The sequence below is a fragment of the Bombus bifarius genome, unplaced genomic scaffold (assembly GCF_011952205.1).
Source record: "Bombus bifarius isolate JDL3187 unplaced genomic scaffold, Bbif_JDL3187 scf7180000009145, whole genome shotgun sequence".
NCBI classification, from domain to species: domain Eukaryota; kingdom Metazoa; phylum Arthropoda; class Insecta; order Hymenoptera; family Apidae; genus Bombus; species Bombus bifarius.
In genome coordinates this window covers 1,984,317-2,006,886 of record NW_022884930.1, presented here as the reverse complement: position 1 = coordinate 2,006,886, position 22,570 = coordinate 1,984,317, and the positions used below count along the sequence as shown (strand labels likewise).

Below are 22,570 nucleotides of genomic sequence, written 5' to 3'. Positions count from 1 at the left end.
GAATCGGAAATACTAAATTCGCGTGGTTCTACTTCGACGTTCGCCTACGTCGACGATTGTACAAATAACACTCGAAAAAACCAAGCGTCGCAGTTACAAAACGTCGGAGCCAGCTGGCCCATGACATCATACGGGGGAAAGCTTAATTTATGGCACTCTCAAGTGTTGACGCTTCTTTCCACAGACTAGGGTGACGAACACCAGGCGACTGTCTGGAGGAGGTTCTTGTAGCATGGAACTCAATAGGTTCTTGTCTATGCTAAATTACGGCCAAACAATACATATCCCTAATTTTATAGGTTCTTGTATATGCTAATTTTAGTTAAATTCAGCACCTGATTGCATGGAGCAGCACCTGTACTATGAGATAATTAGAACTACGGGCGTGAGCACTCTCATTTCCTCTCTGATGTTAATAGGGTAGATCCCTAACTGTAAGTTTAAATACATAGGTTCTTGTATATGCTAAATTATGACCAAACAGGGCAGATCCCTAATTTTATAGGTTCTTGTATATGTTAATTTTAGTTAAACTCAGCACTTGGCCACATAGCACAGCACCTGTACTGTGAAGTAATTAGAACTACAGGCGTGAGCATTCTCATTTCGTCTCTAATGTTAATAAATCGTTTACCCCACTACTACTCTTCCGAATATAGATTTCACGAGCGATCTCCATATATCCCTGATCGAGGATCGAGGAAGTCTTCAAATTGAACCATATTACACACCTACGGAGCGCACATCTCCGCCTTGGCATAAATTATATGAAATATCAGTGGTTCATAGCATGTAACAAATAATGTAGCTATTCATTGATAAAAGAGCATATATGGTAATATTTGAAGGGAGGATTCGCGACAAAGTGAATCTTGACTTTCTAAAATGTTTGAACAACTCGAGTCCAATAGACAACTAGCAGCGTCGCTCGTACAGCGCGCGATGTACGCCAAGGGTGGAGCCACACGTAAAGACACAAACAGCGACATCCACAAGAAAATTGAAGAACTCAAATCACTCATGAACCACTTTATTCGATCATAGATTCTTAACAATTCTTTCATTTTATCATTCTTCTCGCTTTCTATATAAATATCTCGATAATCTCGAGCGAAAACAAATGGAAATTTTCTCTCGATTCTATATATCTGTTCGTATTTACCTTTCTTTAGTAAGGCTGTGTCTCGCTTTTGCGCATAGCTGAATCTTTTTGTTTCGAACATCTTGTAAGATGGCGCTCCATATCTAAACGTCATGAGAACTGTCAATTCTTGCATCTACAAATCCAAAGTGCAAATGTCAAATCAACGAAAGTAAACAGTAAAATTTTTTTCTACTTTCGTTTTCTGCAAACGGTAAGTATCATATTAAAATTATTTTACTTAGTATGCTGTCGATCGCGTGAATACATGTAAATGTTCCTGAAAAATTAGAACTTGGATTTTCTTACAAATTTACATTTATTCGAAGATTGCCAGCAATATCAGCAACATTGATTGTAATTAATTTATTTCTTTAAATTGATAAAGATAAAGTTCATGTTTTAGGATGTAGAGCTAATCTCCTTAATGCGATTTTTATGTACTTAATACTACATATATTGAAGAAAAATGTCAGACGAAGAAGATACTACAATACTGTTAAACAGTGCAAATAAAACTACCGAAACATCTATAAGTAAAGTCCCAAATGATTATCAATGTTTACCACCGAAAAATTTAAGGAAACCACTTCCTAAACCAAATGACAACTTAACACCATTGACATCAGGAAATAAAAATATTTTTGTTTCCATGGTAGCAATTTTTGCAGGTATTGCTTTTGGAAGTGATATGGGTATTGCAAAACCTATAGCTCCTTTGATCAAACATGAATTCAATTTGAATTGCTTTGAAAAGGATTTTGTTATTAGTATTTGGTTCATTGGAGCTCTTGTTGGTGGTTCAACGGGTGGTAAGTGTAAATAAATTTCTAAAAAATATAGAAATATAAAAATTAATAAAATGGATAGTACTAACGACACAATACTTTATAGGTTTGCTAATCGATTCATTCGGTCGACGTTGGACAATGATATCAACGCTCGTTTTTCTAACTTTTGGCGCCACATTATCAGCTTTGGCGAATCATTATATCTTGTTACTTGTCGCTCGGATAATTTGCGGATATTCTGGATCTGTTTCAGCAATAGCTCACTGCATATATATGGCAGAAGTATCCGAGCCAAATAAACGCGGATATAATATAATGTTATATCACTTGGGCACAGCTACTGGATTCTTAGTTTCAGTCATTGCTGCTGCTATAAAAAATATAGACTATCAGTGGCGATTTTCCATTGGTATAACAGCTGTTCCTGCTTTAGCTGCATGTATAGTAACCATTATATTTCTTCAACGATCTCCCCCATTCTTACTTTATAAAAGAATGGCAAACGTTTCGAAGACACCGTCCAAAAAAGCTTGGTATACGATCTTTGAGACTTTAACGATCATGGCTTTCTTACTGATATTGCAACAAGGTACTGGAAAACGACAAGTTTTGCATTATGCACCAAGGTTGTTTGCATTATTAGGCATTTGCTCTAGTAAGTATTATAATCATATATTCTTTTTTCTATTTTTTTTGTTTATTTTTACATGAACATTTCTTGCTTTATTCGTTTCACAGACATTGCAGAAGTCACAGCTTTAATATCCCTTGGCATCGTGAAGGTATTTAGTACGATGTTATCTCTGGTTATAGTAGAAAGATGTGGACGTCGAACAGCTCTAATTACATCGGCAACTATTTGTATGACAACAATATCATTATTGTCTTTACTTGCTACGATAGACAGGGGCGACGACAATTTAGATGTTGTAAATAACCATTGCAAGAATCATCATAACGAAGAAGTTAAAATTCATTCGATTTTACCTACTGGATCACCACCACCGTTCCCTTTATTGCCGACTCCATTAGCTATAGTCCCACCCAGCCCGGAAACCTGGACGCAAATTAAAGCATCTTGCGAAGTATATTTCTTTTATCCGGTATATTTACGATCATTAAAAGAATTCAATAGAATTGTTTTTATTTTATTGCAGACACAGAATATTGCTGTTTCTGAAGGTCTAACAGGTGGTTTACGTATTTTAGCAGTAATAACATTACTTGTATATGAAGCAGCATATGCTTTAGGACTTGGACCAGTACCACTTTTAAATCTTACAGAAGTTTTCCCTGCAGCTATACGGGGGAAATGTATTAGTTCCGTTTCTATGGTAATGTGGATAACACATATTATTGCCACGGAATCCGTCAGTGCTATGATCAGTAAGTTTCCTCCAACTTTTCTCTTTCATATATTTTAAACAATATGTAATAAACAATATTTCTTATCCAACTTATGCACATAATTGTTCTTCTTTCAGGATCATTGACATTAGCCGGATCCTATTTGTTTTATAGTTTCATGTGCCTCGTTACAATATTTTATGTTTTTTTATTCATTCCCGAAACAAAAGGTAAGTCTCTACATCAGGTTGCACAAGAATTACGGAAAATTTCTCTTGGAACACGTATATGTAATAATTTACGTAGTTTACCGCTCATTTGTCATATTCAATGGATTAGAAAATATGACGAAAACGCGAGTAACGGGCAAAGTACCCTAATTTGAAAATAAAATTCCGACTATCAAAGTATTGGATTATCTTAAAAGTTTCCCGTAGTCTTTAATTATCAGGTTCAAGATCATTTGTAGGTCACAGAGAGTCACTAAACTTGTTTTATAATTGCTATTCCTGTTTTATAATTGATCGTTTCAAAGTCTTTTCAAAGTCATTTCAAAGAGATTTCAGTAACATTACGGTCATTCAAAGTGAACAGTTTAAAAACTACAGCAAGTTTCAGGATAATCCAATAATTACATGTAATCCCTATGTGTCTACGAAAGTATTCCAAATACTATTAACTCCATCTCGTTTTGCAAAGTCGTAACTCTTCTATAAAGTATTGTGTTCAACAAATATTGCATAAAAGTAACACACACGTATTTCAATAAAATTTTCTTAACTACGGATTATTACAGAACATATCACACAAACGTAATAAAGAATATCGAAATATGTAAAACATTTTCGATGCGAAAGACTGACTAGTTTTTGAATTTCAACCGTTCATCTTTTCTCAATTTATTAAGTAAAAGTACCTAAGTAATAATTTTTTTCATTATTTATACATGTCTTATGTATTTTATTATAATTTTTAATGTTATTCAATGACACTTTTTATAATACTCACTTCTATGAAAAGTTTAATTGAGAAGGTGTGATTAGTAATCAAGTATTAGACTAGATATGTTGAGAATTAGATATTTTATAGTGTAATAACAGATCAAATTATGTTTAGAAATGCGTACCTTAGAAATTTCAATAAGGAAATGTATATGTTATATAATATATACCACCTCATATTAAGAATAGTCATCTTTTTTATTATACGTATCGCTACGCGTATAGAATTCTTCAAATATTAATTTTATGATGTTCATTTGGATGTTCATTGCGATTTCTCTACTTATTACAATAACGTGTAATGTTCTTCGGTGCCATTTAAAATAAATATCACTATGTAAAAAATCTTTTATTATACATAACATTGCTGTATATAAAAATAATTTTCATATGTATAATTATTGCAGATTTACAATATTGTAAAATGTAATATTGTACTTGGCAATGATACAGTTGGTTTATGTACTTAATAAAATGTATAGAAAATATAACTGTTTTTTCCTTACATGTAAAAATGATGTTACTCCGAAGAGTAACTTATTTCAATTTTATGAAAATATTAATGTGCATTACTTTACATCATTCAGTCGACTTGTAAACCTTAAAAACATTTTCATGTATTGCGTAAATTAAATTCGATTTCTGAATTATATGTATATACATTATTCTTATTTCCTCCTTTACTTCGATCGATTAAAATTAATCGCGCGAGTACGGGAAAATGACATATTCTATGAAATAAAATTAAGTATCACTCTTGTAAAAACGTTTATCCTAACGAACAACAATTAAGTACATTAATCGTATTAAATCACTATCGCAATCTTATTTTAGAACTATTAAAAATGTTATTTATTCTATGTAACTAATCTTATGCAGGTTTTTTCACAGTAGATCCACTGAAAGACTTTCTTTTATTCCATGTTAATAATTTCGGCGGCGATAAAACTTGCTCCAAAAATATATGTCTTCTTTCTTTCAAATTTAAATCGCTACCGCACAAAGACTTATCGTTTTCGTAAATAAGATCGATATTATCTTGATTTGAATGACACCTATCGTTCGAAGTATTCTTTTCGTGACTTACTTTAAACGATGCGATAGGAGCTAAATTTTCTTTGTCGTACCTTGTACAATCGGATGACTTTTTTAAAATTACCGAGACATTTTTTTTCGATACATCTAATTCCGAAGAGGCAGCGGATTGTCCAATTTTAATAGCATTATTCGGTGTAACAACGTAAACTAATTGCGACTTGGATTCAAATTTTTCTTTTAACAGAGAAAATTTTCGTTTCGGATAATTAATCGGTTTCTTACGTTTATCGTCAGACGGTTCTAATTTTTCTTCATTATTATTAGAATTTGCCGACTTTGCCGATTGCATGCAAATATTTGGCATAGTGGCTGCCCGCGTAACATCCGTAGAATTCATATTCATGATATTAGAGGACACTGTCTCGGATAAATTATTATGTACAACCTTAACATTTTCAACAGGTACCAATGGACTCATTTCAACGTATAAATCGTTCTCCTTTGAATCGGATTCATCCTTTTGACGTGCGATAGAAGCTTGTTTTTGCAGCTTCGCTTTATTTCCTAAAATAGGTGAATCGGAAAGTATAGCATCTATCAAAGGCGTCTTCTTAATCGATTCTATCGTACAGTATTTAACTAAATCTTTGATAGTATCTATTTCGCATTTACCTCGAACAATCGATTCTGATTCGTCCAAGCAATTAATGTAATTTCTGTTACACGTTGCGGAGTCATTTTTAAACAACGCTTTCGTCAGCTGCGCCTTCTTTATCAAATTTTTCGGATCAAAGTCTTCCCATTGACTACCCGTGGTATGATAGACATGCCTAGGAGAATTTTCCGCAGTATATTTCCTGATTTGATCTATCGTACTAACTAACGTACTAACCGAATCACCGGGACCGGGTTGGGTATATTCAAATTTTTCTTTCGTGGTAATTTCATCATGTTCCTCCAAAATGGTATCCAATGCGAACATTCCACCTTTATCATCTATTACCACCGGCTTCGCGATATACAGAGTGGGGTTTTGTTCGTCAATGTCGGAAATTCTTTTCGTAGAAATATCTTCATTGTATGTCGTTTTTAACTCTCGAGAATCTATCAAATCATATGTAAGCGTGTCGAGATAATCGTCTTGTTTCAGAATTCCTCTTAATACCGAACTCGCGCAAGTCGTGTCGGAAAACTCAGAACTGTAAGTAGTGCCGGTAGTTGTACTTGTTAAAGTATCTCTTCTTCTGTCTCTGACAACGCTATCGTCATGGATGTAAGTTTCTATATCCGTATATCCTTTCCAACTACGAATGCACCACGGTGGTCTAGCCACACCAAGAGGACAAACATTCTCATAGTCGTGAATCGAGGTAACACAACTCATCGTTTCATCCCTCTGCTGCAACTCCTTCGTCAATTTTTCTGTTTCCTCCGTTGCAATTTTCTCGCAAGTATCGTTAAAAATCGTTGGAGTTTCCAATCTCTCTCTTAACAATGTAATACTGTTAATATCCTCGCAAATATTACCACGAGAACAATCTTCTAATTTGTCGCGTTTCGTACTTACGTCCGGTACCAAATTTCTATTGGTCACAACCTTTTCCTGAACATCGTTCTCCATTTCAAGGATAAGCTGATTTGAGAAACAGATACCTCGTCTCTTTTGCAATGGAAGACAAGAATTTGGATCTTTCGTTGAAACATCTTTGTCGATATCTAATCCATGAGTCGTTGGCAAACAAATACCTCTGCGTTTCTGGCGATGAATATCTTTCTCATTGGAATCGTTACAATCGTTTTGAATTTCAAGGTATTCGCAGGTATTGTCACCAGTTACGGAAAATGTGTTTTTTTGCAAGCCGCTCGACGACATATTTTCGTCTTTCGAAATGTTGTGCGCCGACTCGCACTCCGAAATAAGGCAAATAGCAGTTGTTGCTGGTTCGTTTTCAATTTGACAGATTTGGTTGATAATACCATTTTCCGTGCATTCCGAACTTTGTACGATATTAGTTAATAAGTACTGTTTATCCGTGGTGATTTCCTCGGAAGTAGCCCTTGGAGAATGATCAATAGAACAGGAGGACGACGCGAATGAATTGGGATAATACTGTTTGAAAGATCTAGGGGTGACAGCTTTGTTGGTTACGGTCTTAGAGCTTTCATCGGTAGCTTTAGATATACCTCCGATTTTTGATGGGTGAAATTTTCCATAGTAGAACAACATGCTCGTCAAGCCGATAATCATTCCTCCAATTATTAAACCTGTCATTATCGCTATTTCTTCAGCTTTTATCGCATCTTTAAAACATAATACAAACACGATTAAAAAGACTATGTTTTCTATTACAATGACAGAGTAAAACACGAATACTCTATACCGAGATTTGCCTACGCGTAAATTAAAAAAATCGAAGCAATAAATAAATCCTATAATACAATTATAAATACGCTCTTCCCATACAGTTGGGCAAAAGTCTGTGTTTTGGAGAAGTACCCAAATGGTCATAAAAAGCCAGTGGAATCCTGTAACATTCAGAGTGGAACACGAACTACGTGAAAGACATGAGTTTATTTTGAGCAATCTTGCTAGTTCGCTCTCATACTTACCAAGAAACAATAAAGACCATTCTTTTAAACAAATTACTGTTAAAACCAAAACAGCTATTCGGGATATCAGCATTCCAGCTCGCCAAAGACCTTGAAGAGTCAGTACTATCCATGTTGCTTCATTATGATCAGGATTTATTTTGTGCATTGCTTTTGTATATGTACTTATAGCCCAGCTCAATGAACAAAAGGAGACTACAGCGGATAAACCTATTTAATTATTTATTTTAAAATGTATTAAACATTGTTAATTTTTTTATTTTTAAGATAATTGCCATTTGTATTTGCTCAAAACTTTTAGTCAGTGACAGTGACAGTGGCGGTTATATTATTTTTAGCACTACAAACACCCACCCTACTGGGAGAAGAGAACATTATTTTTAAAGTTTCAGTGCTGTAAGTTTCCAAATAGAATGCTTAGATAGTAACTGTGTAATTGGTTTCTAATAATGAAACATCTTAGAGTCTACAGGAAGATAGAATACTGACAATTATATCTATGCCACTGCCTTTGTTATCTATGGGGGCGGGTCAAAGGATGTGAAGATATGCAGCCATACAATATTAGTTTCTCTTCAAGTTCTTTAAATTCTAATACCTCTGTGTCTCAAAAGTATTATTATTTTAAACAATAATAGCGCATTTATATTATTTGAAAGTGAAATATATGTATGTTTTTACTAACATGTTCTCAGGACTACAAGTGAGTACTATTATCCATTTAATATAAATATTAAAATAATAAGCCGTTTATATTATATATGAACTATTTTTCTACAGAGACAACTTATACTATTAAAGTTAGTTATGATATTTGTTATAATATTTATGTTGTTTATATTATTATTAAGTTTGCTATGTAATTCATATTTACATGCAAGCAAACATGTAAAAATTGCAAATTATATCAGCAATGAAAATTATAAGCATAGAAATCTAATAAGCAATAAATCTACTATAGCCCTGTTTTCAATAGAAGAGATGAGGAATATAAGAATGGAATTAAAATCTAGAAAAAATGAATTAGAACAATATTGTAAAATCATTGGTAGAACAAGCTCAAACTTAGACAATGTATTATCGAATATGATTATTGATACGTGAGTATCACATAATTTACTGCGTCTATTGCATTGTAAAGTGTAAATTTATTGAATTTATATTCTACAGAACACATGGATTATCATGGTGTCCTATATATAAAGCAGCAAGTTCTACTTGGATGAAGCACTTTGCTACACTTGGAGGTGTATTAACAGAATCAGCTATGGAATTGATTCGCAAAAATATTTTGCAGATTAATACTATTGTTAGAAAAGCATTTCCACGTGATCGAGATGTTAAAAAAGTGTATCAAGTATGTAATATATAAAGACTACAAAGTAACAAAATATAATATACAAATATTTGAATGCCAAACATTCTTGTTGCAGAAGTTAAATACAACAACGAAATTTCTAATAGTGCGTCATCCATTTGAACGTTTAGTATCTGCATATAGGGATAAATTAGAACATATAGAAGGAAGAGATTATTATTATAAAAGATTTGGACGTCATATAGCACACAAATACCATCGCTATAGGAAACCAAATGAAACAAAATTAGAACCCACGTTTACTGAATTTCTTCGATTTATAGTGGAAGAAAAATATTTTGATGAACATTGGGCACCATTTATCGATACTTGTGAACCTTGTTTAATTCAGTATAATTACATTTTAAAATTTGATACTTTTGATAGAGATCAAAAGTTCTTAATACAAGAATTAGGTTTAAATGAATACCTGTATGAAAAAAATGACTTGAAAAATATAAATCCACGCGGAGTTACAACTACTACTTTAGTTAAACAATACATGCAAAATGTTCCTAGATCATTGCTCGATGAAATTAACAAAGTTTATGAACATGATTTTAAACTTTTTTCCTATTTACCCATATAATATCTCAAGATATTTAAGAGTAACAGTAGAAACAAAAGCATAATAAATCTAAAAGTTATATTTAATTCTTTTTAATACAATTTAAGCAATAATAATCTCTGCCATAGAATTAACAGTTTTTAAATTTTTTGGATTAAGATAACTGTTTTATTTGTTCTTACTTGTCCATAATGGTGTATAACGTAATACTGCCATGATATACAGTTGCAATATTAATTGTGGAGCAGCCCCCATAAATGATTCAAATAAATGCAACATACATATATCACTTTCCTGTCTATATACCCAATTTTTATCCTTCACAAATCGTTTGTTCCTTAATGAATATATTGTGGAGTAAAGTAAAATTAAATACCTAAAAATAAAATAATTCACCCTATCAGAAAAAACACAACTAACTGCTGGCTGGTAAAAACAAACTTAACACAATACCTGTGTAATACTCCCAAGAATAAAAAATGTAATAACCAATGTATGTTCTTAATGGAACCATCGCTGTGATACCATCTCAGACTAAATATTTGAATAACACCTGCAGGTAAAATTGTAAAGCTCAAAGCAAAGCATCCCCAAACAAACTCCCCTTGTAAAAAGTATTCCAAAAATACAATACTATCTATAACAAAAATTTTGTTTCATGGTAACTATTGTATACTTTTTATGTGTATATTAAAATATTAAACATATCTTCTATCACTTTTATTTTATTGTTTCAAAAAACACAACTTCGTTTTTATGTTTCAAATGTATATATTTTTCACTTAAGTAAAAATTAAAAAAATTTTAGTTATCATGTAATATAAATGATTTTAGGAAAGATCATTCAGTTCAAGCTTATACTCATTATATACTATACCCCAAGTATAAAAGAAATATACAGAACTTATAGATAATTTTAAGATGTAATTTTTATCTTACATTGTTATAATTATGTCATTAAAAAGTATATACAAATACAATGAATATGTACTAAATTAATTGCAATTGTAATATTCAGGTTTAAATATAGAGACCGTATTAAACATACATTGATTCAATAATTATCCTTTATATCTATTGAAATATGTTCTTTAATAAATTGTACTATTTTTCATACAAAGAAAAGCATTTCATTACAAGGAATACGGAGTAAACATTCATTCTTTGTTCACCTGTTGCTATATCGATGAAAAAAAAACTGACAGAAGTTAAGTAGTAAAATAAGTCTAACAATCTAAATTGATAACATTCTATTTCCCTGTGTAATGTTATTATCGATACATTTTTTTTCACAGTTTCATAGCACGAAACATTATCATGTTTTAACTCTGCCGCCGCCATCTTCCCGGCCATTCTTGATTTAATTTTACACAACAAATGAAACGCGTTCCGAAATCAGCCACATACTTTCCACTTTTTCTTTACTTAAAATTCTTTATGTCATTAAGTACGGTATATTTTAAGTTATTAAGTATCTTTTCAAGTATGTTATCAAGTTATTCCTTCGAAAAACAGAATTGAATATGCAGAGTTAGCTTGATTCATCGAAGGAAAATCATGGACATATACAGGCATAAATTTTACAACACATTGCACGCAAAACCTGCATATACACACGCGCAGGCGTATATAATATCTACGATTTTCAACATGTCGGTGAAATAAAATATGGCGAGTATTTGATGACTAGACGTATACGTACGATCTGGTGCTAGTTGCTTTTTGCTGACATTTTCACAAAATAAATGTTCTTCTGAGAATATGCCCATAGTTTAATTTTCAACGTAAATTGTACCGCAATATAAATCGAGAAAAGTAGTAATTATTGTACATCTTAACCTTATAGAGCAAAAAAATTTTTAACTCTATATAAATTAGAATTTTGAACAAAACCGGCGATGCCGTTAATTTTGAAATCACATTAACTATTGTCGAGAATACAAAGATAAATGACAATATTTTTCAATTATTAAGAAATGATACTTTTCTGCAAAATATTTATGTTTGGAATATATCAGAAAGTGAATCATTGAGTAAAACTGTCATCAACTTTGCCAGTAAATTGTAAGTACTGAAAAAATTATTGCTCATTCTCAAATATATTGAATCATAGAAAAAGCTGTTAATTGGTGTTGTTATTATTTTTTTTCAAAAGAAGGAATAGGAATGTTATGCTATTAAAAAGAAATCGAAACATCATGTACAGTTTTGAAGGAGATTACAGACGTAAACCACAGCAAAATTTAGCAGGTGCAAGTAGAAGAGATGAGAAGTCAGTTCTGCTGCAGCATGCACAGTTAGAACGTTTAAAACGAGAACAACAGCGTAAAAGACATAATGCAGCACTGAAGATTCAGGCACTTATACGTGGTTTCATAGTAAGGAAGCATATGAAAATAATTAAACGAAAAGAATTTGATGAAGAACAACAAATAAGTAGTCGTAGAAATTTAAATTTAGATGAGTTAACAATATATTTCCAAAAGTTATTGTTCTTTTATAATCACACCTTGGATGCTAACAGACTAGTTTGGATACTTCAACATTTTTTGAAACACCAACAAGAAATCAAACAGAAATGCGTGAATTGTTCAGAATGGCTATGGAGATTAAGGTAGGTTGTACAGCAAAAAATACGACATAGTAAGTGTCGCCTGTTGTTTAAAAATGTGAATAAAATGTATGTCATATATACAGATGGATTCTTCGCATGTGTATGCAACATAACTCAGAAGCTTTAATGAATGGAGCTTATTCATTGGCTATACCATTAAGAGCATTAGAAACATTTACAAGTCGAGAAGATGCAGAAAAAGTCCTACATGAAAATAGTTATAAATATCTAGGAAATATCTTTATTTATTTGATAAAACATAAATATTTTGACCAATTAAGAAAATTAATAGATAATAAAGTCCCATCTATGTTAGAACCAACCTCTGTTGCACCAACACCAATTTCAAAATGTTTACTGGACATGATTAAACGACCATTAGATTTAATTTCTTTTTTAGAACATGAAGACAATTTTTCTATGCTTGTTTTACAAGAACTTTGTAAAAGTATATTATCTTCTAAAATATCTGATCCAATAAGAATGTTTATCATTCCATCCTTATCCGAATTTGTAGGGTTTCCATATAATCAACTAATAAAATGTATCGATAGAATTGAACTAGAACCAACAATAAGTTTACTTTATTCCATTTTATCTCTGGAATCAAATCGAATTTGTAAGTATACAAAATAATCGACAGTACAATTAATGAAAATAGAAAAGAACATTAATTAATGAAATTTCCTCTTTATTACAGCCACATGCAAATCTAAAGATGTTGTTATTAATTATTTACAAGTTCTTGCATCTATGAGTTCAACTATAATACCATTAACTGTCGAAGAAAATATAGAACAAGGAAGTGATTCGGACTCTGAATCTACTGCAAATATGATTGATCAGGATCAAGCCGATATTTTACATGAATGTATAGAAATGCTAAATGAAGAGCAACGTGTTCAAGGAATACTCTTAGCGGTAGATCGAAGCAAAGATCCAGCTGTATTGCAACCATTGTGCCAACTCTGTCACCATTTGCTAATTACTGACAAATTAGCCATTCATAAGTATAAACTATTATATATGCTCGCTTTTAAGCCAGCATTTTTAAAGAATTTATGGTCTGCTCTATTATCGGCTTGTCAAATGTCCCTATTTGGTGGAGCAACCCCTCTCTTACAAATCATATCACGGGGAATTGGTCTTTCTACGGAAGATACGAAAAAAATAGTTCCACTGTTAGCCGTATTTTGTTCACTATTTAGTTTACTTATAGCAACGTTACACGACACGGAATTTTTCATTCAAGATCAATCTTTAGACATTAACGGACAACAAACGATGCCGTTTACTACTTCAGAACTGGTATTGCTGTCAAGTCATTTAAAAGGCGTTTGCTTAGGTTTAGTAGAGCTTGCATTTCCCGATAGTCGGCCGACCGTACGAGACGATTATAAGAGAGCTGTTCTTGGTCCTTCATGTTCTCTACAAAACCAACAGGACACGCAAATGTGGACGCATTTGTTCAAAGTAACAGTCGGCTTATTACGCCAGCTGCATATGCGAGACTTAAGACGGCAATTTTGTCCAGAAGGGCACTGGATAGCTTCGAATATTGTAATACCAATTGATAAACCTCAAGATTTCACATTTCGCAGACGTAGATTGAGAGGGTATATTCCCTTTCAAGGATTACGAGCGTTCACCCGAGAAGACTTAGAAGAAGGGCCACCTCTTTCCGCAAAAGAAGTTCGAACGTTGACACTCCTTCGCGAAATACCATTTGTTGTGCCGTTTAATAATCGAGTAGTGGCATTTCAATCGTTGATTTATCGAGATAAAACGGAACAACAAGGTGAACTGACGCACTTCATGCAAGGACCGTCGATACAAATATCGGTAAGAAGAAACTACCTCTACGAGGATGCGTTTGAGAAATTGTCACCGGAAAATGAGCCAGAATTGCGATTAAAAATGCGTGTACAGCTTTTTAATACAGCTGGTTTAGAAGAAGCTGGTGTAGACGGTGGTGGTCTGTTTAGAGAATTTTTATCGGAATTGTTAAAAACAAGCTTCGACCCTAACAGAGGCTTTTTCAGGCTTACCAAGGATAACATGCTGTATCCAAATCCTACAGTACAATTATTGGTTGACGATTTCCCGAAGCATTATTATTTTATCGGTAGAATTCTTGGAAAAGCTTTATACGAGAATTTATTAGTCGAACTTCCGTTCGCAGAATTTTTTCTATCAAAGATCGTTGGACGTCAGTCAGACGTTGATGTTCATCATTTAGCTTCCTTAGATCCGATTATGTATAGGAACCTTTTGTACCTAAAAAGTTACAAAGGCGATGTTGCGGATCTTGGTTTGGATTTCACTGTATTATCGGATGAACTCGGTGAAAGACGAATCGATGAATTAAAACCAGGCGGTGCTAATATTCCTGTTACAAATCATAATCGTATCGAATATATTCATTTGATGGCCGATTATAAGTTAAATAAGCAGATTAGAGCGCAATGTTATGCATTCAAACAAGGTATAGGTAGTGTGATTCCCTTGGATTGGCTTCAAATGTTTAATAATAAGGAGCTGCAGGTTTTGATATCGGGTGCACAAATCCCGGTCGATGTGAACGACTTAAAATTGCATACTAACTACACAGGAGGATATGCCCCTGATCATCCGACAATCATTGCATTTTGGAAAGTTGTTAATGAATTTAACGACCAGCAAAAAGGACAGTTACTCAAATTCGTTACGAGCTGCAGTCGACCGCCTTTACTTGGATTTAAGGTACAAAGCGGTTATTTCTTTTTTGATGACTAATCGATAGGTACGTGTATATGTATATAAATAGATGGATATACATATAAATATATGTTGATTTTTTTCTAGGAACTTGATCCGCCTTTTTGTATTCAACATGCCGGCAGTGTTGATCGCTTGCCGACTTCCAGTACCTGTATGAATCTGTTAAAGCTACCAGAATTTCCAGATGAGAAAACTCTACGCGAAAAACTTTTATATGCGATACAAGCTGGTGCAGGTTTCGAATTGAGTTAAGCTCAATTTTTTCCTAATTTTAAGCAAATTCTTTTAGTTAAATCGATGATACCTGATTGTATATAAATTGTAAACGTAATTAACATTAAGCACGTACTTGAAAACAAACTATGCAAAAGTTGTCATAATTCATTAATGGATAGGTGATTTGATGTTAATTAAGTACTTTAAATATAATGTGTTTATTTATAACAGCGAGTAAGGACAAAACAGATTTCATTTGAGCCATTTTTCGCCCGCCAGAGGGCAGAATAATTTGAGAAATCTTCGTCGGATCAGGCAATAAACATATAACATTGTAAGGAGGGGCCAATTAATTAGCGGTAACGTCTATTAAGGAGACAACTACGAGTACAGTGAACAAATATGTATTGTTTGTAAAAATACGTTACATTACCCTACAGGATATATACCAACTTATGTGCATATATGTATACATCCATATATACGCACACATATATGCATAGATATATATATATATATATACACACACACACACAACACATATTTCATTTGTTATAACTTTTCTGCCCTTGGCCTATAACTGTAAATTGTGTATATTTTTTGTATTCCATCATAATTACCGGCAACTATATATCAATATTAAATATACATGAGAGAATAGAATATATGTATTTATGAATTCGTTAATTTAGTGTAAATAATGAAAAGTCCTGAAGCGTTATATCTACATTTATTACAAATATGTAATTTGAATTTTACAAATAGTGTTCTATGTTTTAATAAAGGTTGTACACAAATAGAGAATAGGCTGTCTTAAAATATTAAAAATTTCAACTGAAATTTATTTAAATGAAATTTAATTACAATTAACTGCAAAATTAAATTGTACATTAAGGACATTAAATCGTTCACCGGGTCATGTTTTCATACAGCACTCGTCCTTAGATATGTATCTATAAAAATGGTACACATATGTATTTAGTGTTAAAGCTTATGTCATTTGTGTAACATGGCGTCCAAGGAGAGTAGCAATTTTCAAAAAGTTTTGGAGTTCAAAATTTATAAATGCTCCAGTTTTTCCTCATGCTATGTGCCAGAGTAAGCACTTTACTAGTATTTAAACGATTTTCCTTTGAATACATTTTGTAATTACAAAACAAAAATCAGTTATTACATGGTAATGATTCTCTAACCTAAAACGACGGTTATGTTGAACGATAAGAACCACTATATGTGAAATTATGAAATGAATATTTGCATTAATTACGCCGGATTTTTCGCCAAGTATTAAAATAATATTTTCTTTTTCTTTTTTTAGAAATATCCTTGTAGATAAACCATCAGATCAGACATCGCGCTGGTCTTCCGATATTGACACTTATCCACAGGTAAACATTGCTTAAAAATAACACGATTTATAATCAAAAGATTGAAAACATTGTTGCGAAATTTATAGAGATATTCAAATTACGAGTCTTTCTTTAATTACGTCAAAAAAATATTCGTTATTTTATGTCGCTGAAACTAATATTTCATAATAAATGTGTACAATAGATAATTTGGATTTTTCAGTTTCTTATATTGAAATTGCGATTTCCCTCGATTGTGAAAACAATTACATTTGGTAAATACGAGAAAACACATGTATGTAACATAAAAAAGTTCAAGATATATGGCAGTTTAGAGCCACAAAACATGATGGAACTTCTAGAAAAGTAAGTATTGAACTTGCAATAGAAAGGAATAATTTTAGGTGTATTTATATATTGTTAATCTATTGTTTACTATCTCTTTCAGTGGTTTAAGAAATGATTCAATATCAGAAACTTTTGATTTGAAGCATATGTTAGGAAATGAAGAAAATTATTTTCCAGTTAGGTATATAAAGATTGTTCCATTGCAATCGTGGGGTCCTAGTTTTAATTTCTCTATTTGGCATGTACAACTAACTGGTACTGATGATGTTAACATCGTAAAACCTAGTATCGAATGGTTTAATGCGGTAAATATATAACAATATTTAACTAAATGACAATGTCTCTTATGACAATATGTTTATATTTTAAGTATTCTACATACTTGTTCTGTACGAATATATTACAGTATCGCCAAAAAGAAGTTATAAGACTGTGTATGAAACACTTTAGAAAGCTAGAGCAGTCTGAAATTGTAGAAACATTGCAAAGAGTTACTGGTGTTCCACTTGAAGACCCTACATTGACCAGATTATATGATTTATTGGTTATAAAAGGTGACCACTTACAAGCTGAATGCTTCATAAGTAATGCTGTAATGAGTGAGTATTTTTCTCCTTTATTTATTGTTTTATATTATTCTGACACAATCTTAGAAAGTAATATGATTTATAATACAGTGGGTCTTTTAAATGACTATATCAATGCTCAGACTTATAGAGCAGTTTGGACTAAGTTATCATTCAATGATGGTAAACCAGGAATGAGAGGAGGCCACCAAATGGTCCTTGATCCAATTGCAGAACTTCTATATCTTTTTGGGGGGTGGGATGGCAATCAAGACCTTTCAGATTTGTGGGTGTATAATATAGCTTCTAACAGATGGACCATTATATGTAAAGATACAGAAGCTGTGGTAAGTTGTCAAAAGAAAATATATATTATTCTCGATAGAGAATTTAAATGTTAAATTATAGGGTGGTCCAAGCGCAAGATCTTGCCATAAAATGTGCCTTGACCCAGATCGCAGGCAACTGTTTACTCTTGGTAAATACTTGGATGCAGAATATAGAACGCCAGAAAATTTGAAGAGTGATTTTTTTGTATATGATATTGAATCGAACAAATGGACACAAATATCAGAAGATACGTTCGCTGTAGGAGGACCTCAATTAATTTTCGATCATCAAATGTCTATGGATGTTGAAAAACGGACAATTTACATATTTGGCGGTCGTGTTCTTGTATCCCCAACATGGCAAGTAAAACAATAGCTGCAACTGTATCAGTTGGTGCTCTAATATGTTCATTTATAATCTACAGTTCCGAAGATCACGTTATGATGTCAAGTTCGACTGAACCCACTTTTTCTGGATTGTATTCTTATCATGTACCAACTGGTACCTGGAACAAACTTGCCTGTGACATTGCAAAACCATGTCCTAATGCACCAACTATTAGATCTAGAGCTGGTCATTCTATGTTGTTTCATCCTGTATGTATGCATAATATCGTACGATGTATATTATGGATGTAATATAATTGAAAAATTTCATCCTCTTACAGGGATTGCGGAGATTATATATTTTCGCAGGTCAGAGAGGTAAAGAGGATCTTAGCGATTTTTTTACGTACGAAGTTGATACAAATCACATTGAACACATATTTAACGATTTCGGTGCTAAAGATTCAAATCATGTTCCGGCGGCTGGATTTACGCAAAGAGCCACTATTGACCCTGAATTGGGAGAAATATATGTTTTATCGGTTTGTATCATATAATTATTTTTGTTAATCATATCCATAATACAAACAATACTCATTAACAGTAGTATTTGAATTCTTTTCTATTCCTATTTATTCAGGGTTTAAGTAAAGACAAAGGTAAAAGATTTGATAGTGTTCAAAATTCTTTTTGGGTGTACAGTATTAAGAACAATAAATGGTCTTGCATTTATCGAAATGACAATGTTGGAGAGAAATATTGGAGTAAAATGCAAGATTATGAACCATGTCCACGATATGCACATCAATTGGTTTATGATCACGTAAAGAAGGTTTGTTGTATATTATTTATAAGAAATTATTATGTTTGTGCAGTATACAACAATAACGTTACGTAATATATTATTAGGTTCACTTTTTATTTGGAGGGAACCCTGGTAGGTCCTGTCTTCCAAATTTACGTCTCGATGATTTTTGGCAATTAAAATTATGCAGACCGTCTCATGAACAAATCCTAAAGAGATGCAAACTACTTATTAGAAAGCACAAATTCAAAGAGCTAGCTTTGAACAATAGCGTCGAAGCACTCGAATATTTACAGACCAAAGTATCGGAAATAATTGATCATAACGATGTGGAACAAACGAAAGAGGTAGTAGCATTTTTTTAATCAGTAACGAATGAATACTGAATACTCCTTGCCAATGTTGCCTTTTCAAATGTATGCATTTCTTCGTTACAGTTTCAATTGTTAACATCCCTTCTATTCAGAGAACAAAACTCCTTGTTAGGAGAAGCCACAAATTCAAATAGTTCAGACGCCGTATTAGGAAATTTAATTAACATGGATACATCGTCGTTATGTTATTCGACTACGCGCGATATTCATAGTTTGAGAACTGAATTATACGATAAACTGACAGAATTTTTTCCTGAGTCATCGACACAACCCCGTGCTAATTTGATCGATCTTTTACCATTGTGATCCAACAATAATTAAAATTTAATTAAGGATATTTCGAAATGTAAAGCAGAGAGATTCCTTTCATTTTCGTGTAAAGACATTTACTATGATATCAAACGAATTTTATCTTTAAAAGAGGAACGTTATTTTTATAGCGTAATTCTTTGTATCATTTTAAAAGGAAAAGAATTCTCACAAAGCATGCAGCCTTCCCCTAACATATAAATACACAACTTTATTTCTTTTACATAAAGGATAACTTTTTTGGAAAGGAAAAAAGAAAAAAGCATATGTCGATATATATTTCACCGCGATGCACTTAAGCGAGGAGTTAAATTAAAACAAAAATTTATCCTTTACATTTTTTTCTTATTGAGTTTTCGTTTACATTGGATTGTTCTAGTTGTTTTTGTTACATGTAAATTTGTTAGATTTATTTGTTAAGTTTATTTCATAGAATGCGATTAATAAGTATCATAATTATTCACCCAAGTACTGTTACACATTGTTCAAATCGGTTCTCACTATTAACAAATCGGAATTATCTTGTCGATATATATTAACCATGTGTCTACAAACAACTATCATTCTTAAAGCAATTAAAAATTGACTATTTTTTAAATTTCTTTTTTATCCAATGTGTATATACTGAAGGGATGCTTTACAAACTCGAACGAAAACTCGTTAAACGTTGTAACGTTAATGAGAAATTGCAACATAAGTGCAACAAATAGGCGACGCATTAAAAAATATATATTCTTCTATTTTTATGGCTTCGCTTTGTTCGCCATTTAAAATATTTTATACAATGTATTGTTATCGAAGCATCATCTGTACATCATGCGAAATAGGTCAAACTAGCATTACCATTTATATTCATAATAAGAATTTACTATACATACTTCGCGATAAATGTTATAAAGCTTAGTACATAATAGTAAACTGTTATAAAGCATGGAGCTTTCTATGCATACTATGTATATCTGCAATATGTTTTATTATACTCTATGTTTGTATTATTGCTACATCGCTATTTAAATAATCAGTTATCACGAAGAAGACGCGTCAGCATATTTGCTTGTGATAGAATTGGTATAAAAAGCATTACCTTTGTTTTCGCGATCTTGTATATATTCTATGACCATAGGAAGTAATAGCTAAAGCCACCATTATTGTTAATCTTTTTGTATTATAAATGTTATTCAATGACATGCGCGGAACATCTTGTACATAGCATTGCTTTATCGGTGTATTTGTCTGAGCAATTATTTGTAGCATTATAAGATACGAACAGCGAAAATGTGATTATAGCGAACGTTATTAATTATTCGAGATACATGTACGAGAAGGTATTTCTCTTAAGCGTATCTTTGTATATAACTTTGTGCGCTAGAGAATGATACGATTGTACAATTCGGTTATAGGATAAGAAGTAGTGGATCTATACGACGAACATTAGAATAACATAACAAGGAGAAAAGATGCGAAATTTTTTTAAAAATATTTCATTGCTATCAATCTTTCTCTGCGATTTTCAACGAAAACAGGACAAAATAATTTTTGCCCGGTAATCTGTTATAATTATTGGTTTAGTTAAGCGTGACTCTGGTATGTATGCGCAGTACAAGTATCTTCGATGTTTATCAGCTATCGTCGAAATCTATTTTATACGCGATCGTGAAAGTTACGTTGGTATTCGAAGGTACGTTGCGTATATACGTTCAACAAATGAAAAACATTACTTCCACGATGTTATGCATATATATCAAGATAGTAAATATCAGATTTGTCTCAGGATTTTATCTGATCGTTTTATTATAAAATTCGACAAGAACGTTGAGTAGAATTCTAAAGACGTGATATTTGAAGTTCTAGTCAACTAATATACGATTATGGGGGGAAAAAAAAATAATCGCCACTCGATATTTACAGATGAAACGATAAAAGTATAATTTATAATGATTAAGAATCATAATCATATTGTCATGTAATTTTTCTGGTTTCATCTTGTTCGTATACCCTATCCGTTTCTAGTGATAATTCGACGTTTCCTTTACTCGAAAGAAAAACAGTTATTTGAGAATTTTAGAGGATCAAACCGTCAACACGTGGTATAGACAAAGATTAGTGGGAAGCCCTCATTCAAATGTCTTTTGTAAATTTATGGGCGGAATACCTACTAAACAGAGAGATATCCAAAAATTTTGCCTTCTTTTTTAGCATATCTTTACTAATGAGAACATATTATTTTCAACATGTATTTTTATTCTACTATTCGAACAAAGTATATAATATAATATATAACACGTGGATAGTTTGATCTTCAAATTTCATTTTCAAAAAGCACCTTTTACTTGTTTCTTATCTTCGATCATCTGTTCTATTTTTCTTTTTCCTACATTTAAATATAATCATTTCATTGCCAATGATTACGTGCATTTATTTGAAATCGTTATTGTTTTTTAAACAGTACTAATTGTAAGATAAAAACGAACTCGTGTCACATATGTGTACATATGAAATAAAAAAGGTGAACTTTTTGCAAGAATTACTTAAGCGTAATAATTTGAATCGCTACACGAGCACTTATAATTTGCGATAAATAACTTCCGGCAAGTTCAAAAACAAGTGGCGATATTCAACGTCGATTTTCAATTCTACGGTTTCATAACCCATTCTCGCGCGGATGCGAGCACAAAAGGGAAATTTATTCAAAAATAAAAAAAAAATAGAAACAAACGACC

At 32.2% G+C, this 22,570-nt stretch overlaps 5 protein-coding genes and 1 long non-coding RNA gene across 11 annotated transcripts; 4 read left to right on the top strand and 2 right to left on the bottom strand.

Moving 5' to 3' along the window:
* The first annotated feature begins 1,173 nt into the window (after positions 1-1,173).
* Positions 1,174-4,625, top strand: LOC117213992 (solute carrier family 2, facilitated glucose transporter member 10-like). The gene is made up of 6 exons (XM_033459764.1): positions 1,174-1,355; positions 1,548-1,953; positions 2,036-2,587; positions 2,671-3,017; positions 3,090-3,318; positions 3,417-4,625. The coding sequence occupies exons 2-6, from the start codon at positions 1,611-1,613 to the stop codon at positions 3,662-3,664; spliced, it is 1,719 nt and encodes a 572-aa protein (XP_033315655.1). The 5' UTR covers positions 1,174-1,355; positions 1,548-1,610; the 3' UTR covers positions 3,665-4,625.
* Positions 4,626-4,888: 263 nt separating this feature from the next.
* Positions 4,889-11,414, bottom strand: LOC117213988. Of its 3 annotated transcripts, none has more exons than XM_033459757.1 (5): positions 11,026-11,413; positions 10,307-10,490; positions 10,036-10,229; positions 5,991-8,138; positions 4,889-5,882 (listed from the first exon to the last, which is right to left on the bottom strand). In XM_033459757.1, the coding sequence occupies exons 1-5, from the start codon at positions 11,204-11,206 to the stop codon at positions 5,152-5,154; spliced, it is 3,438 nt and encodes a 1,145-aa protein (XP_033315648.1). In that variant the 5' UTR covers positions 11,207-11,413; the 3' UTR covers positions 4,889-5,151. The 3 variants fall into 3 exon arrangements, with proteins under 3 accessions (XP_033315648.1, XP_033315646.1, XP_033315647.1); XM_033459756.1 differs by having other exon boundaries at positions 5,152-7,844; positions 7,929-8,138; positions 11,026-11,206; XM_033459755.1 differs by having other exon boundaries at positions 4,889-8,138; positions 11,026-11,414.
* Positions 8,133-10,142, top strand: LOC117214000 (carbohydrate sulfotransferase 9-like). Its single transcript, XM_033459786.1, has 5 exons — positions 8,133-8,324; positions 8,392-8,631; positions 8,709-9,028; positions 9,099-9,285; positions 9,362-10,142. Exons 2-5 carry the CDS (start codon positions 8,596-8,598, stop codon positions 9,872-9,874), a joined length of 1,056 nt encoding a protein of 351 aa, XP_033315677.1. The 5' UTR covers positions 8,133-8,324; positions 8,392-8,595; the 3' UTR covers positions 9,875-10,142.
* A 13-nt stretch (positions 11,415-11,427) lies between the features above and the next one.
* LOC117213990 (ubiquitin-protein ligase E3C) lies at positions 11,428-16,130 on the top strand. 3 transcript variants are annotated; one of them, XM_033459759.1, is made up of 5 exons: positions 11,428-11,917; positions 12,012-12,467; positions 12,551-13,086; positions 13,168-15,209; positions 15,312-16,130. In XM_033459759.1, exons 2-5 carry the CDS (start codon positions 12,025-12,027, stop codon positions 15,477-15,479), a joined length of 3,189 nt encoding a protein of 1,062 aa, XP_033315650.1. In that variant the 5' UTR covers positions 11,428-11,917; positions 12,012-12,024; the 3' UTR covers positions 15,480-16,130. The 3 variants fall into 3 exon arrangements, with proteins under 3 accessions (XP_033315650.1, XP_033315649.1, XP_033315651.1); XM_033459758.1 differs by having other exon boundaries at positions 12,009-12,467; XM_033459760.1 differs by having other exon boundaries at positions 12,009-12,467; positions 13,168-15,249; positions 15,312-15,420.
* Positions 16,131-16,337: 207 nt separating this feature from the next.
* LOC117213991 (muskelin) lies at positions 16,338-22,377 on the top strand. Of its 2 annotated transcripts, none has more exons than XM_033459763.1 (12): positions 16,338-16,541; positions 16,762-16,831; positions 17,016-17,158; positions 17,241-17,445; positions 17,547-17,739; positions 17,818-18,053; positions 18,115-18,395; positions 18,461-18,632; positions 18,704-18,904; positions 19,003-19,194; positions 19,272-19,514; positions 19,605-22,377. In XM_033459763.1, exons 1-12 carry the CDS (start codon positions 16,453-16,455, stop codon positions 19,845-19,847), a joined length of 2,268 nt encoding a protein of 755 aa, XP_033315654.1. In that variant the 5' UTR covers positions 16,338-16,452; the 3' UTR covers positions 19,848-22,377. The 2 variants fall into 2 exon arrangements, with proteins under 2 accessions (XP_033315654.1, XP_033315653.1); XM_033459762.1 differs by having other exon boundaries at positions 17,794-18,053.
* On the bottom strand, positions 16,421-16,830 carry LOC117214002. Its single transcript, XR_004488760.1, has 2 exons — positions 16,711-16,830; positions 16,421-16,636 (listed from the first exon to the last, which is right to left on the bottom strand). It is a non-coding gene; the product is annotated as an uncharacterized LOC117214002 (long non-coding RNA).
* Positions 22,378-22,570: the final 193 nt, after the last annotated feature.

What these genes read in the sequence shown, in the direction of transcription:
- LOC117214000 (XM_033459786.1), top strand. Translation starts at nt 8,596, where the DNA reads ATGTATGTTTTTACTAACATGTTCTCAGGACTACAA. An exon ending in TCGAATATGATTATTGATAC is followed by an intron (nt 9,029 to 9,098) that starts GTGAGTATCACA and finishes TATATTCTACAG; the next exon opens with AACACATGGATTATCATGGT. An exon ending in ATGTTAAAAAAGTGTATCAA is followed by an intron (nt 9,286 to 9,361) that starts GTATGTAATATA and finishes TTCTTGTTGCAG; the next exon opens with AAGTTAAATACAACAACGAA.
- LOC117213992 (XM_033459764.1), top strand. Translation starts at nt 1,611, where the DNA reads ATGTCAGACGAAGAAGATACTACAATACTGTTAAACAGTGCAAATAAA. An exon ending in AAATTAAAGCATCTTGCGAA is followed by an intron (nt 3,018 to 3,089) that starts GTATATTTCTTT and finishes ATTTTATTGCAG; the next exon opens with ACACAGAATATTGCTGTTTC. An exon ending in ATCCGTCAGTGCTATGATCA is followed by an intron (nt 3,319 to 3,416) that starts GTAAGTTTCCTC and finishes TTCTTCTTTCAG; the next exon opens with GATCATTGACATTAGCCGGA.
- LOC117213990 (XM_033459759.1), top strand. Translation starts at nt 12,025, where the DNA reads ATGCTATTAAAAAGAAATCGAAACATCATGTACAGTTTTGAAGGAGAT. An exon ending in GAATGGCTATGGAGATTAAG is followed by an intron (nt 12,468 to 12,550) that starts GTAGGTTGTACA and finishes TCATATATACAG; the next exon opens with ATGGATTCTTCGCATGTGTA. An exon ending in CGCCTTTACTTGGATTTAAG is followed by an intron (nt 15,210 to 15,311) that starts GTACAAAGCGGT and finishes ATTTTTTTCTAG; the next exon opens with GAACTTGATCCGCCTTTTTG.
- LOC117213991 (XM_033459762.1), top strand. Translation starts at nt 16,453, where the DNA reads ATGGCGTCCAAGGAGAGTAGCAATTTTCAAAAAGTTTTGGAGTTCAAA. An exon ending in TCCTCATGCTATGTGCCAGA is followed by an intron (nt 16,542 to 16,761) that starts GTAAGCACTTTA and finishes TTCTTTTTTTAG; the next exon opens with AAATATCCTTGTAGATAAAC. An exon ending in ATGATGGAACTTCTAGAAAA is followed by an intron (nt 17,159 to 17,240) that starts GTAAGTATTGAA and finishes TATCTCTTTCAG; the next exon opens with TGGTTTAAGAAATGATTCAA.
- LOC117213988 (XM_033459755.1), bottom strand. Translation starts at nt 11,206, where the DNA reads ATGGCCGGGAAGATGGCGGCGGCAGAGTTAAAACATGATAATGTTTCG. An exon ending in TTTCATCGATATAGCAACAG is followed by an intron (nt 10,491 to 11,025) that starts GTGAACAAAGAA and finishes TTTTTGTTATAG; the next exon opens with ATAGTATTGTATTTTTGGAA. An exon ending in TTCTTGGGAGTATTACACAG is followed by an intron (nt 10,230 to 10,306) that starts GTATTGTGTTAA and finishes TTTTATTTTTAG; the next exon opens with GTATTTAATTTTACTTTACT.